A 16,704-nucleotide genomic window follows, 5' to 3' on the forward strand; every position below is an offset into this window, starting at 1 on the left:
CTCTTCTTATTGACGTATAGTTACATATTTTGAATCTATTCTTGGGATAAATTAGTGTTTCACTTATGATAAGAATATCAGGGTTAGTACCTGTTATTAAGTCTTCGATCTCGTGTTTCTTGGAAGCAAGTGCACCTTGGATGTTGATGCTTAGAACTGTGAATTTTAAGATTTCAGCATTATCCTGTAATTTCATATGTCATTCCGACATGTTACTTGTTTTGATTTTGTGGCCTTTTTACGCATGCTCAGTAATGCAGTAGTAGAACAGGTTTCTCATTCAATTTGAATATATAAGGTATGGGTTACGTTTAAGCTAGTGTAGTATTTAATAGTGAGGTTTGAACGATTGATAATTTGTTTTGTGGCGAAAAGATAATTGCTTTGGTAAGTTTATATTTGTACTTGGTATGCGTTTTGTTGAATTCAGTATAAATATAGTATTTATTTTCACCATTGGCTATCGCGTATTTAAATAGGACACATGTAGGTTGATAATAATGTATTTATCAGCCTTATTTAATATTTTATGGAACTACTGGTATAAAAATCTATTTGCATGGAGAACTTGCAAATACGCTATCATTGTCAAAATGTTTGTGTCGAAAAGTGTTTTATATTACCAGTATTAGGTGTAACTAATCATCATTTGTTTATATTTAAATATTAACATTCCTAAACAGAAAAGTGATGTTGAACAAATATTTGCTTTGCCTCTATTAACTTAATGCTGAAAAATAATGTATATTTTTAATTTAAATATTCTTTTATACTAATTAAACACCAAAAAAGAAGTGGATCTAATATCCTAAAGATAATTTGGGCAATTACGTTCAAATACAACATCAACAATTTTTAAATTTCTGATTAAGAAAGCCTGTTTTTCTGTATTTAATTATTAGTATTATATCATATGACAATACTATGTCTATGACTAATTGAAAAAAATATTATAAACGTAAAAGTAATGTTATAGGACAATTTTAAATCTCTATAAAGGCAAATAATGAAGAAGATACATATATTAAGGAAATTGTATTGACCAACAGACTTCAAATGAAGTTAAATGAACAGTGTAGTTGCCTTATTATTAATTATGTAAGTATTTGTGTTTTTAATTTTTTGATCATGAGTTGAAGTAGTTGTGCAAACAGTGAGATTCTCATTTCTAAGTAAAGAAACTTTTAACCAAACTATTGATTTCCTGTCATGTTTCCATTTTTTTTTCTTCGTTGTCCATCATTTCTCATTCCCTCCCTGAAACAGCAGTCTTCCTCAGTGCTGTCTCATCTTTTCATAAACTGAGGCTAAAGCAGCAAGCGAAGTACTAGCAACATAATGAATATTTCTGAGTGTCCTGAAAACTGCAGTCCAACACACAATTTTCAAATATCTGTGAATGTAAACTTATGTATACCATTCAGAATTGTATAAGAATATTAACAACACATCATCAAGTAAACCATTACTTAAACATATAAGTTAATTGCTAACTAATAAAATTGTTGCATCAAGGTTTCAAAATTATGCTATATGTTTTTTTTTGTGTGTGCCAAATGGTATTTCAGAAATTCTGATAATGATGTTTCTGTATCCACTTGATTTTATTTCACTGTTTAAATATTCTAAAATGAGTATATGTATTTTATCCAGGTCTAATTACTAGAAATATTTGATTTGATGTATTTAATCTGTTTAGATCTTTTAAACACATAGTAATGAAACTGTTTACTTGATTACAAATAAAGAGACATGCATATATTGGTTGGTTAGAATTTCAAGCTGGTGATGAACACCCAACCTGTAGAAGCTGTGATGCAAGGTAATCAGGATAGAAATACTGTGATAGCAGGTTATGGTGAGAATAACCATTGGGAACATGAATCTGTTGACATGCAGCTGTTAACATCTGGTTTACAAAAGGAACCTATACATGTCATTCCAAGAGCAGATGAGAATGGGTCCTCTGATTTCAAAATGTTATTTAAGTTGAGAGGCATTCAAATGGTAAATGTTGAATGGAAGAATCTCACCTACACAATTTCAGAAGGTTACATTTATAAGTGCAGTAAGTCTATTCTTTACATTTATTTTTTTAAACTATCTAAGATTAATTTTGATGAAAAAATAATTAACTTTTACCAGTATATGTAAATTATATGCTTGTATACTGTTTTTTTTCTCTTCTATACTGAACTAATATAATGTGTAATTACATCTGTTTCTGTAATTTGTATGTGAAGCTGTTTAATATTTATTTAATATCAAAAGGTAACCTCAGTTTAATTTTAAAACTACTGAAAGAAGTCTTGTGTTACTGTGTAAAATTTAGAATCTTAAGTCTAAGCACTGCAAGTTGTATGAATGAAAAACATAAAAAACAAGCCGGGAAGACAATCAGCCCATTGTCATCTGTCCTCTCCTCAAACTCAAATGTTATCCTTTGCATCCATAAGTTTATTCAATAAAATGATTGAAGAAAAATGCACACATCACAAATCCAGGTAATATTTGAGACTAAGAAAACAAGTGACAGATTTTACCCTGAATATTTAATTCCAATAATGTAACCACAAAAAGAAGTATCTTTGAGGTTTAATTCAGCAAAGCTACTGAATTCACTGGTTGGAGGAGAGGAAGCAAAGGGTTGTAACAAGTGAAGTTCAAACTAAAATAGAACAGCAAGTGAAGTACCTCAGTGTTCTGTTCAGGGATTCTTACTTGTTTTGAGATTTACATTTCTGATGTGGATAATTTACTGATAATACTAAAGTTTTGAGTTTAGTCATCTGTCATTAGGTTTCTGTTTATCTGAAAAATATTTGAATCATTTGGAGAATTGAGCAAATAAAAGAAGATGAATTTAGTTATACTAATTGTTTTTTGAATAGGTTACTTACCCTTTGAAAATGGTAAATTAGCAGGATTCTGAGTTTTAGAGAGGACGCTATGAGTATTGCATGAATCAAGGTAGATGTGTATTGATGAAGTGAGTGGGACAGTTTAGATGGACTGATTGTCACCATATTGTTCCTCAAATATTGTATGCTATTTATTCTCTAATTGTTTTTTACTCTGAAGAAAACACAAGTGTAAGGTTCTTATATTATTTCAAATTTAAAAGGAATGCTACTACATTTTAAACATCTGGATTTCTAAAAATTTAGAAATTAGTCTACAAGTCTTTGGATTCTTTAAATATTTTTATTGTAGGTGTTTATTATAAATTTCAGACAAAACCAAATGTGCTAAATGGATCAACAATGGGTTTAAGTAACTAGTAATTCACAAATGTTTAGCTCATAAGAAAATAATATGAAATTTACTAATGTTAAAATGGGAGACAGAAAGGTTCACTGAATAAAGCTAAAACAAATCTAGAAAATTGTGAAATGTCTTTAAGCCAAGAGTTTATAAAAATAAATAAATAAAAATTAAAAAAATATTATTTTGCTTTTTTTTGGCTTGTTTTTGGTTATAACAAATTAATTAGTCAGTGATTTTTGTTGTTTTTAACACAGTCCTTCATTTTGATTTTGTTTTAATTTACTTAACTCTTGTCAGTGTGAATATTCTCACATTATAGTTTGTACCCTGGGATCCTTTCAATTAGTGCAGCATTTTTTAATTTTGTTTCAGCTTGTTTTTGTTTTTTTTGTGTGTGGCATATTTGGAAAAGAATGTGACATTTCCCATTTTTGCTTGGTGAAATATTTACATGTGTTATTAATTCATCTTATTTTTTGTTTAAAATGGTTAAAAAGAGAACTTTGGAAATAAACAGAAATCTAAAAATAATGGCAAATGTTGTTAATTTGTGATATATGAATAAATGTTGAATATATACGCTCAAACTATGTCTTTTAAACTTGTGAAGAGCGTAAAACCATATTGAATGGAATATCTGGTGAAGTTGTTAGTGGAGAAATGACAGCAGTTATGGGGCCATCAGGAGCAGGAAAATCAACATTGATGAACATCCTGACTGGCTATATGTAAGTTTAAACAAACAAACAAACACGCACGCATGCGCGCGTACGTTGAAAATAATATGTAATAGGTTGTGGTAAAAGCCTGTATACAAATGTAATGGTGTATCTAAAATAGAAAATGTAAATGTACAAGCTTTGAATAGTTACAAAACTATTGTTCCTTTAAAGTAACTTTCACAAGCAGTGGTGTATAGCTAGGATCATGAGGGATCCTGGGGTATACTGTTGGTAACTTTGATGGGAGTACGGAGCTTCATAGATAAAATGTGGATTCAGCAGCATAGAAATAAATTTAGTTTTATGCATGTGTTTGCCTTAGAAAAAATATCTTGTATTCATGTGGCTTATTGTGTTTAATCTAAACATTTTATGTCTCCAGGAGGAATAAGAATTACCATAAAAATAAAACTAGTTATTGTAAAATATTTATTGATAACTGTTACTCACCATTCAATATTGCATTATGTATCCACACTTTTTGCTTGACAAACTATTCAGGGAGGTGGTGCATATTGTTTCTGAGACACATGCCAGCTCATTCTCAAGTGACACTATTAATGAGTAGTATTTTTTTTTTCCATGGTATTTCTCAAATAAATTTATACTTTCAGTTTTTGAAATTGAACATTCTGACTTTGCAATAACAGCTGGAACTGTTAGAATGTCTTAAAGAATGGCATTCTTGGGAAATTGTTGTTGACATTTTGTATGGTCACCAGAGACGTGATCAAAGCCATTTTATAGCTGCTATCTGAACTGTTCAGGTGTATTCTCTTCCTTTGCATTTATTCTGATGGTTTCTCTGGCACAGTTCTCATGTCTTTTCTGTTCTTGAGTCATGATTTTATTTGGTATATGGTTGCCATCTTGACAAAGGGATTAAAAGTAAGGATCAACAACCTGAAATAATGACCTTGGATACAGTAATCAAGATCTGTACTCAAGATCATAATTACCTTATGTTAAAAAAAAAAGAAATCAGAAGGCAATATTTGCAGAATATAAAATGAGCTGAACACGAATAGTTGTAGTCAGACTTTGGCTCCCATAGCTTTCCTATTGCTTCCTGTATTTTATGGTTGATAGCTTTCAGCCTGAACACCTTTCTCTCCTGTTCAGAAGCTTGTTTTTTGTGAGAAAGCATGCACTGAAAAGTAAACTATCTAGTCATTTTTAAAACAATTATTGATATATTATCATGTGACTATTCTAGGTTTGGAATAGAATCCCACAAATGTAGGCTTTATGTTTACTATTACGGTGAGCTTGAGGACTGGTTATCAAATAGAAGGAAAGATCAGGTATTTTGAACTTGTTATAGGTGCATTTAACTAGATATGCAAATTCTCTTCACCATATTTGCAGGTATGGAACACCAAAAGCTCATCACAAACACAAATAGGCATTACGAATACGAGTCTAGACAGCGAATAAGTGTACAGAATGAATGAAATTACCCTTCAGTCATGCTGTTTGTTTGCTCCTTCACCTTGGTTGCTATGGAGACATTGCATTGTGAGAGAGCAAAGTTCCCAGATGTCTGATCTTGAATCCTGGACTTATTCAGAAAATTTTCATTTTTGTCATTTGATCTTGAAATTTTGTAAATTGTAGCATTTAACTGCATGATTGGTGCACATCACTTTCTCTATCTGCCTACCATAACAATATTTTACTATTATTGGTTTATACATGCTTGAGTCTCCATTTAGTATTATTTTTTTGATACCATACACTATGTATGTCTTCACTTTCCCAAAATCTTTCCACTATAATGTCAGACTTCATTTGTGTGGAGAATCATTCCAGTTTTTTCAACAATGATGCTCTATAGAGATGGCTGTTGATTGATTTTGTAAACAAATGCTAAAGAACTCATTCCTTACATCCACATATAACAGATTTTTTTTTTATGGAAACCAATTCCAGCAACAAAACCAGATTTTGCAATGCATTTATGCCCAAAACTGTGTTAGGACCAGCCATGATAAAGAGTAATAAATGGTTTGCTATCACTGTCTGTATCTTCTGCTTCTTTTGCTGAGAACTTTTTCATTTGTTCCAGTATCTTTTATTGTTTGAAACATTTGCTTTTCCCACAACTGAAACAAATAGAACATAAAATTAGATGGGATTTTTGTTATGATTTTATGACAATTAAATAGTGGGCTCTATTGTTATTTACTTAATAGTAACAGATTTGAATCTTCTTAAATCTGATATTATTCAATGAAAATTTGAATAAATATAATGAGAAGTTATGTTTATCATAGATAATGTTTTTAAAGGAAGAAACTATGGAATTTCAGTAAGCCAGTAACCATGTTAAAAACTTCCTGTGTATTGGATCATGCATAAATATTATGTAAAATACCTTTCTGAACATATTCTTCAGACACATGAATGGAACCTCTAATATTGAGAAAGTTCCATCCAAATGAGCATGCCCTCCACTACAACTCACAACACACCAAACTGCTTTATTGTTTACATCTAACTTATGAATGTCTTTCATATCTACTTGCTCTTCTAACTCTCGTACCATTTCAATAGTTTCAAAGCAAAAGTCACAAATGAATGGGAATGTCTATTTCAGGTCTTCTTTGGATTTAATGAAAAGTGTAGTCAGTCATATTTACTTGCCTTGTGTCTAAAAACCAAACATGTGGATAAATGCAAACTTAATATATATATAAAAAAAAAGAAACCAATTATAGTATTATAAATAATAAGTACCATTCTGTACGAAACACTTTATCCAGTTAGATACTGGTATATTTACCAATTTAAAACATTAAAATCATGGAGTTAATTCCATGTGGTTAACAGAGTGCATTTTGCGATGAAGATAGCCTATTTTATAGTTTTGAACAAAGAAAACAACTATCACAAAACAAGAAAAGAAATTTGTTTCATGAAATGAACTCCTTTATTATAAAAAAATATATACTTATGAATTTGGAAATGCCTTAATTCTGTTTATAAAATTCACATATCATTTTTTCTCTGTCCATGTAGTGAATGCAGTCCAGTGTCATTGGCAGTATTAAGCTTTTACTTTTCCACTGTGAAAGGTAGCTCCATGACTTATTACAATTCAAATTATGTTTATTCTAAGTTGTTTTGGCTACATTTTTCATTCATGCTTTTCTTGACTTTACTTGGCCAAACTCGTACTCTCTTTTTCAATAGTGCCATTGCTTCAAGTTGTTGACCATGTGTATACTTGAACTAAACTGATGATGGGAATGGTATTATTCACTGTTATGTTCATTGTCCAGTTATATAACTCCCAGTGTGTAGTGTATTGCAGTAGAAGATTAGTTTGACAGTTTTCCTACTAATTTATTGGACAAAAAACCAGATGTTTTAAAAATTTAGTAGTTTACAATGCCATAATTAATTCAAAATGTAAATTATAATCACATGTTGGATGAATTGTACATTTATTACATTATCTCTGCTGAAATTAGTATTCCAAATTCAGAACTAAGAAATTCAAGAATTTTGTAAATATGAAATGTATACTATGGGAGAGTAAGATATGTAGTATTTGCATACTACAAGGTTGCATTTCAAGGGGGTACTTCAGAGTTCTACAAGTTGGTATTCATTATCAGGTTATTTCCTTTGGAATTACACATCTCACTAGGAAGTTTGATTTAACAGGGTAGCATGCCATTCTTCTGTAATGCAATAAGAGAAAGTTTTACAGTAGGAAAGTTCTGATTTCATAATTACAACATTTTGACTCATGGTAGTGGGTTATCATTAGGTTATAGTTATATTCACTAAACCAGTTTGAATTTGAGAGAATGTTACAAACTTATGATGAGGAGTTCAAGGTTTTTTGGTGATATTGAATTAGTTTTTTTTTAGTAAAATGAGATGAATAAGCTTGTGATGGTTTTTCAGTGTCTTGAAATTGTTACGTGTTGTACAGCAAATTTTGTGCACTGAAACGTAAATGATATCCATTTTTCTTCATTATGTACAAATATTTCACAAAATATTATGTACTTTTACATAGTGAATCATTTTCATTAGAATTGGGTCACATTTTGTTATGCTCATAATGTTGACAGCCACTGACTGTAGAGTTTTCTAAACAAATCATAACATAAGCATCTTATTGATTGTTTTAGAATCCATGAGAAACACTTTTAATATATAAATGGTTTAACAGGCTGCATGATGTGTCATTTCTGCATATTATTTGCTTGTGTGTGAACTTTTACATTACTTTTTCCTTTCCAATATTACTTGTTCATTGTTGTGGTAATGAGGTTGTGTAAATCACCCAAACATATTCTATTATATCTGCTTTAAACTTCTTGTAAAGAAACAAAGACAAAACATTACAAAATTTGTCAAAAAAAGTGTATTTCTGTAATTTAGTAATAAAACTTTGGGACCAAGACAAATCTTGGGTCCTGTATAAAATTTGCACGCTTTTGTTGAAACATTGAGACAGTAGACTGAAGGTAAGAAAAAGTATTGGAATTTTGTTATTTAGTGTGAGCATAGAAACCATGGAAATGACTGCTGTTTTTATAATCCAAACCTTCAATCTGATTTAAGACCTATTGGATCTGGTGCACCTGTATGTACTTCACTGATGCCTCTCGATACAGTTTCATCTAATTCTGAATATGTAAGCAGTTGAAATTATGATATTTGTTGCTTTTCACCTGAAACGTCTGGTGAACCACAGCTTTTCACATGATGTAAACTTAAAGATTCAGTGAGAGATTTGAGCCTTTTAAAGGATTTGTCAGAGATTTTGGGATAAGAACTTAATTCTTCCATGAACATCATTTTACTGGAACAGAAATCATGAGATCATACCATACTTTTCTCAAAAAGATTTACTAGTTTATTGCAGCAGCATTGATAAATTGATACCAGTGCTTAGAGCTGCAGTCTGTGAAACAAGTGAGTGGTGATTGTTTATTTCTTCAAACGAAGCCTAAAAGGTGTTCTCCTTCACAGTGGTTATATATAATATGCATCTGCTCCTATTACTCATTTGGTTCACTTGAAGAAAATTCAAGTCATGAGCTTCATCTTAATGAGATCACATACAAAGATCATAGTTGGTTACTTTATGTAGATGTAAAAGCCTTTTGTATGGTGTTAGATTAACAAATTTACTCAAACCTTCCATGTTTTGTCTTAATGGGACAGCAGAGCATGAAATCAGCACTGGATAAAGAAGCAAAGGCCATTCAGAGTTACTGTTTTACTGGGATTGAAAAACATTGAATGTGAAAGTTTGGTTGACACAAAGGAAGTTCTATTACCTCCACATAAAACTGATCTTGATGAAGCAAAAATGGCAACTGTTTCAAGTATTTAATTTAGCAATTCTCAGGTCTTTTTTAAGTGAAACTTAAATAATGGATTTTTGGTGTGCTTCAGATTATTAAATTGACTTTGAATGGACAGTTCAAAAGGACAATAAGGAAAATTGAAAAAGAAGCATGGATTGTCTTTAAAGGTGTTATTGATAAATTTTTAAGAAACAACAGTAACGAGCTCAATAAATTCAAAGAATTGGGTTGTAATATGAGCTTCAAAGTTTGCTTCTTGCACTTGCATATTTACTATTTCACTGGAAATCTCTGTGCCTTCAGTGAAGAACAAAATGAAGGTTGCATCAAGACATCAGGGAAATAGAGAGGAGGTATCTGAGAAGGTGGAACATTAACATGATGATTGATTTCTGCTGGTCATTGAAACAAGATGTTTCAGATGCAATACATAAAAGATGAAGATTTCACAAAAAACAATGAATGGGAATGTATATTTGTTTCACTGCAGTGTTCTGCTCTTTATTATTTTTTAATTTTTAGTAAATATGATGATAAAAAAAATGTTCATTGTGTTAAATGAAGAAATAATTTCTTTATTCTTCTTCCCAATGCATAAAGTCCTTATGTGAAAGAAAATATAAATATTATTTTCAAAATCTGCATTGCTGAATTATGGAAAATCCACTATTGTAACCAAAACAACTTTTATGAACTTTAAATTTGCAGACCTGTGATATTAATATAGATAAATAGATGTTTCCAGGTATTTATGTAGTATTGCTTCATCTATGTTTTCTTTTGATACCTGGTTCTGCTTAGATGATATTCAGCTTTATTTTCAATGATATTATGTTTGGTTTATTTAAAAACATGTGATAATCCTTTTGTTAATCTAAAACTGTTTTCAAAAATTGCATATGATTTTGTAGATGATTCTGTTGTGTTTCTCTCAGCTGTTAGTAATAAGGTTCTTGATTTTAATTCCTATCTGTTGTATGATCAGGGTATTTATGACAGTGTTTATTTTCATTATACATTTCCATAATCCAATTTGGTTTTCATTGGTGTGTTTGATGTAAAGAATTGTAGTGGTGGTGGAGATGTTTTCATCTTTAAGATTTGGTGCTTTTTTGTCAGACATTTTTTCTGGTTGTGTTGATTATTTTCTTAATTTTTTCTGGCTAATCAGAAAATATTTTTTGTAGATCAGTGTCTAAATTAGTTGCAGAGTATATTAATGCTATTTGCATAATGCACTTCAAATTTATTTTTCTGTGCAGATTTCCATTTGAGGTATTGTTCCGAGTTTGTTGCTTTTCTGTAGACTTAGTCTTAGATCTTGACTGCTTTTTTACATGTGGACATTTAAAATGTAATGGAGAGATTGTATTCATTTTAATTATAAAAATGAATATTGAAGTATATGTTGTGTATTGATCACTTTTGTTTTTATGAATTCTTCATTGTCCATATTAATTAATTTTGAGAACTTTTTGGGCTTTTAGTGTACTACATGTAATTAATTTCTGTTGTAAATCAACTTTCATGAATATTGCAGTAGACACTTTGACAAAAAGTGCATTAGTACAGGCTATGTTAACATTCTTAAGAGCTTGCTTTGGCAGTGTTTAAAAAGTTAATATTCACAAATAGGTTTGTTTCATTTTTATAACATTATATCTTTTAATTGTTTTAATATATGTGATAATATGAACATAGAACATTCATTCTGATATTTCAAAATGAATTTAAATAGGTTTGTTCTATTGCAGTAACCATTTCTTTTTATAATATAGAAGCTTAATTTCACTTGGTTGGTGAGTTTCATCAAAGTTTAAGAGAAGATATTAGTGACAATGCAGTGTGTGTGATGGTTATAATATATTTTACAGTATATGTGGCTAAGTATGTGTATTATTGCAAAGTTAATGTCTTATTAAAATTTTATAGGATTTGGAGATTGTGCAGGAAGTTTAAAAATAGAAAAAAATATGCAATAACTTATTCTGTCTTGAAAGCATGGTGTATTGAAATTTCTTTTGTATTATATACAGAAGGAAGGAAGTGGAAGGAGAGATCCTTGCTAACAACACCCAAAGAGAACTTAGCTCTTTTCGCAGGCTTTCTAGCTATGTAATGCAGGATGATTTTCTTCTCCCTCAGTTAACAGTGAAAGAAATATTGACAATTGCAGCTAATCTCAAAATACCTTGTAGTATTCCTGTTAGCTGTAAAGAATTGGTTGTAAGTTTTCCTAATTGAAAGTTCCAGTATTAAGCTTATTGAAAGAGATTTCTTTGAAAACTTTCTCAAGATTCCTTTGAGAGTACAATTAAGAGATTTTTTGTATGCCAGCTGTTCATGGGTAAACAATAGAAAACATTATAATGCAGAATTTTGTCTAACTTTTTTCATGTTATTATCAAAATGTTTGATACTTTTATGTGAGAATTAATATTAAGATTATTTAAAATAACCTTGCACAAAAAAAAACTACCAATTCACCCAACTAGCAAAAACAAACAATTTCTTAAATTTGAACTGCTATCATGTACTTAATACATTATCTTTAACTACAAATAAAGTGTAATATAATTTTTTCTGTTCATTGCTAATGGACGTTTATAACCAGTTTAAAGAACAGATTATTTTCTATAAGCATTTTGCAATCTCTTATTTGTTTTTGGCAATGAAAGATATAATTAGGAAGAAGTGCTTGATTTGTACTTAGCAAAGATATTGCTGTGAGCAGTAATGGAATTGTTTAACATATTTATAGTTTAGTAAGAAAGACAAGTAGATTTTAGTAATTTTAGGACATTACATTCTGTTGAATGATATATATCTCTTTTATATTCAAGAAGTGCATTTTTCAAAATTTAATTAGTTTTTATTTGTACAATTGAGCTTAAAGAAAATAAAAGATCTTTTAATGTTGTAAGTTACGTCTTTGAGTGCAAAAGTTTACACAGTCCATACCACAAGGTATGTTGGTGCATGAGAAACTGTTAATGTGTTCCCACTCTGTTTTTTTTTTATATATAAAAAATTGGGCAATAATACCATAAAATTTAAAGATCTGGCAATGAATGATCCATTCAAATAAGAAAAAGGGCATGTTGATGATTTTACTACCTTTATTATTAAGGTAGCTAAACTAAAAGAGAAAATGTTTTACTAAACAACTGCCAGATATCCATTTTGCAAGTTTAAAAGATCAATTAAATATCAAAACTGTAAGATAAAGATAAGTATTTTTTATTCTTAGCATGAAAAATTGCCATTCACTGAAACTTACTCAATAAATGTTTCACAATTTTACAGTAAAGGCTTTAAAAATTGTTGTGTACAAGAAACTTGTACCAGAAATGTTCAAAATGTTGTGAACATACACTGTCACTGCTATAGTTTTATATAGTTTCATGGTTACAAGGTTGATCAAATTCTCCAAACTCTTATACAGATGGTTAATTTAGATATGAAAGTGAATTGCAGTGCAAGGTATCTGTCATATCAAATTGAACTATTTCCTTAAACCTTGTTATCTCAAAATATCCTTTTAACTAAGATGAGTTATGCTATGACATCAGGCACAAATTACAAAATAAACATTTGAAACAAAGTAAAGTGCAAACTAAAATACCCCTTGTGACACACTACTAGTAAATTCACTAATGCAGTATCACATTTGCATATGATACAAAACAAAGTACATTACATCTATATTATATACAAAAAAGATCAGTTAGGTACATAGATTGAAAGTCAGTCATAACCACTAGGTTATAATCATTATTTATCACTAAAAATTTCCTTTAGTAGCAAAGTAATGTAAAAATTACATTGGTTAAGTAACATTTCATAAAGGGTCATTACTTACTTTTCACCACCAAATGTTTTAACTGTGCTACCCTCTGCTGCCATTCTCTTTACAATGGACAGTGTGCTCAAGATTGGTACATTGGTTTATTAAATAAATACAATTTAAAAACTATTTTATCATCGTTTTGTTGTTTAAATTCAGCTTACACTGTTATAACTTATGGCTAGGCTATAAATCAGGCTAAATACATTTTATTGTTAAAGTTACATATATTGTTAGTTCAAATAAATTATCATGCTCTGTTTTTAAGTTTATATAATTAAATATAGACTTCAGTGTAAAAACAAAATAGTGATAAAAAAATTTTCTTAAATGTTAGGCTTAACATTAACGGTGTGAACAATAGGTTACTGGTATTTGGTATTAAGTATTTATTTTCAGGCTTTAATTATATATATAGTAGATAGGCTAGTGAAGGAGTTAAGTGTTCCGAGTTTGGTGGGTACAATAGGAGCAATAAGTTGGTTTTATTTGTGAACTTAAAACTGACTTACTTCTAAGGAAGCTAGTAATGAAGATGTGCAATTTGTATGTAGAGTTTGTTGGTTGAAGGAGAAGTTGGAGGCTGTTCCAATCAAAATGGGGGAAATATAAAGACAAGTGTAAACTGTGAAAAATGGCCACAGGATTTAGGAGGAGCTTAAGCATTTGCATGCAAGAGATACATCAGCTAGCAATGAATGTCAGGAAGTTAGAAATAGCACAATTAGAGTGAAAATAGTGAATTTAGTTATAATAAGTCTGTTCTGTTGAGCAACAAGTTTCAGCTCTTGGCTTCTGCAGATGAGGAACTATTGGAGGGAAGGATAGGAAAAGTGTCAGAGAAGTGTGTGAATGATTTCTTGACAAAGTATGTGGACAGAATAGTCTGTGGGGTAAATATTGAGAACAGAATCATCATGCAGGGGCACAGGTGGAGGACATAATGACAGATTAGGAGACATAATAAAGGGGACTAGCAGAGATGTAATTTTTTTTGGTGCATGTAGGAGCTAATGATGTATGAATGGTGGGTCAGAGGAGCTAAGTAATAAGTACAGAGAGTTGATAAAGACGTTTAAAGGAAAAGGCCATAATTTAATTTTGTCAGAGTTACTGTACAGAATTAACAGTGGGAATGAAACTATAAAGTAGGTCACTAGGGCTAAATGCTAGGTTTAGGTAAGTATTTAAGGATGAGCATATGGACTGGTTGGACTTACAGGATCATTTCAGTGGAAGTAAGGAGCATTTTGGAATGAATGGTTTACGTTAAAGTAGTGTAGGAGCTGGCTTGTTTGCTAAAGCTATTAGCTCATCTGTAAGGGAATTTTAAACTAGAGCTAGACACTGGTGAGGGCAAGGAAACATAAATACATAAAGAATAAGAAATGGAAAAAAGCTTAAGAAATGAGTATAGGAGAAGTTATAAGGATAGCCTTAATTGTTACTATCATAATGCTAAAAATGTAAGAAAAAAATATGATTTTAGAGCATTAGTAGGAATGGAAAATTTTGATATAATGGGAATAACTGAAACATGATTAAACATAGATGATTTGGAAGACAAGAAGTTTCTTTGATATACAGGGTTATGGTCTATTTAATAGGGATAGAGTACTAAAGAGGGGATGAGGAGTGGCTTTATGTCCTATATGATTTACATCCTGTGGAAGTTGATGTTAAAAAATAATAGCAAGGAGATGAAATTAATTTGAGTTTCTATTAGTAGATATAAATGGAAAAGGTTTTAGTGGGAATTTGTTACAGATCATCAAATAATATTGATAAAATTAATGAGAAACTTTTCAATGAAATTAAGATTTTAGCTGTTAGTGAAGTCATAATTATGGTTGATTTTAATTTCAGGCATATAGATTGAGAAATGCTAGAGTCAAACCATGAAAGAGAATAGTTTCTGCAAACTGTACAGGATGGCTTTCTTCACCAATTACTCAAGGAACCTACAAGAAACTATGCTATTTTAGATTTATTGTTAACTTCAAATATAGGAATGATTGAGAATGTAGAAATCAGGGAACATCTGGGTACAAGTGATCATTGCTTTATTAGGTTCAATGTGTTTCTGCATATGGAGATAAAAAATAATGGTACTTTGGTTACAAATTTAAAAAAATGCAAATTTTGAAAGGATGTGACAAGAATTATTTGTTGTGAATTGGGCAGCTGAGTTATTTGAAGATGCTGATCAGACGTGGACGTTTTTAAAAATAAATTTTTAAATATTCAAGGTAAACATATTCCTTATAAAAAGAAAATGGTAGCTACAAGTAAAACTAGGTTGGCTTACAAAGGGTATAAGAGATAAAATTAAAGAAAAACATCACAAATTTAAGAAATTTAAATTGACTGGCATTTTTAGAAGATTATACAAGATCAAGAAAGTTGGTGATGCAGGAAATTATGGCATCCAGAATGAACTATGAAAAAAATTTGACTGAAAAAAATTAACAGTAAGGATTTTTTAAATACATTAGGGGTAAACAAAATGTTAGAATGGAGATAGGGCTCTTGAGGGAAAATGACAAAAGAAGGCTTGTGTCTAATGATTATGAAATAGCTAGGTTATTACATTCTGCTTTTTCTTCAGTTGTCATTACTGAAGACTTAAGATCATGGTAAGATTGTAGATTTGTTGTATCTGGATTTTCAGAAAGGAATTGATAAAGTGTCACATAAGAGGCTTGTAAAGAAGCTTGTCTCTATGGGTGTGAAGAATAAGTTAACTAATTGGATAGAAGAGTGGCTTGAAGGAAGAAAGCAGAGGGTTGTTATAGTTCGAGTTCAGTCAAACTAGATTAATGCTGCAAGTGGTGTACCTTGGGGTTCAATCTTAGGACCATTGCTTCTTTTGATTTACATTAATAGATAGGTGAAGAATGGTTAAAGCTGCTGATGATATTGGGGTGTTGCTTGCTATGAACAGGATGTGGCTGCTTTACAAAATAATTTAGATCATTTAGTGAGATGGGCAAATAAATGGCAGATGGGTTTTAATTATGATGAATGCTAGGTACTGCATGTGGGTTATCATAATTTGAATTATAAGTAATTTGGATGAAAATAACCTTAACATTGTCACGAAAGAAAAATATTTTGATATAAGGGTTGATCAGTTTCTTAACTTATCGAGGTCTGTAAATTGCACTCTAGAAGTGGAATTGTCTTCAAGAAAAGTTATGGCTACTTCAAGAAGCTCTTGATAATTCTCTAGGTTGGCTGATTTAAAGCTGTCTTGAAGCAAAATCAGTGACACTGCCCAAAATTTCCTCTTTGGCTTCTGCTATTTCATCATTGTCAGCAGCAGTTTCATAACTGTATTAGTCCATGTATTTCTAATATTGCTGGAATCAATTGAAAATTGCAGTATCTGGACCAGGATAAGTCTTGAGACATGATGCTGATATGTCAGAAGATTATTTATGTTTTGTTCTAACAGAACATATACTCCATTTCTGTGTTTCTTGTTGTGTCAAAGGAAGCTGCCTTTACACAATCATTGACTCCCCACTTT

At 30.5% G+C, this 16,704-nt stretch overlaps 1 protein-coding gene across 3 annotated transcripts in view; it reads left to right on the forward strand.

Moving 5' to 3' along the window:
- The first annotated feature begins 243 nt into the window (after nucleotides 1–243).
- LOC143225201 (ATP-binding cassette sub-family G member 4-like) overlaps nucleotides 244–16,704 on the forward strand; it is a 71,212-nt gene continuing 54,751 nt past the window's right edge. For 2 of the 3 annotated variants that reach the window (XM_076454201.1, XM_076454202.1), the window contains exons 1-4: nucleotides 244–387; nucleotides 1,774–2,068; nucleotides 3,878–3,995; nucleotides 11,362–11,551. In XM_076454201.1, coding sequence (XP_076310316.1) covers nucleotides 1,789–2,068; nucleotides 3,878–3,995; nucleotides 11,362–11,551 — 588 coding nt within the window. In that variant the 5' untranslated portion in view covers nucleotides 244–387; nucleotides 1,774–1,788. The remainder of the gene's footprint in view (nucleotides 388–1,773; nucleotides 2,069–3,877; nucleotides 3,996–11,361; nucleotides 11,552–16,704) is intronic. The other variant, XM_076454203.1, reaches the window with a different exon arrangement.

Source organism: Tachypleus tridentatus, chromosome 9 (assembly GCF_004210375.1).
Source record: "Tachypleus tridentatus isolate NWPU-2018 chromosome 9, ASM421037v1, whole genome shotgun sequence".
Lineage (NCBI taxonomy): Eukaryota > Metazoa > Arthropoda > Merostomata > Xiphosura > Limulidae > Tachypleus > Tachypleus tridentatus.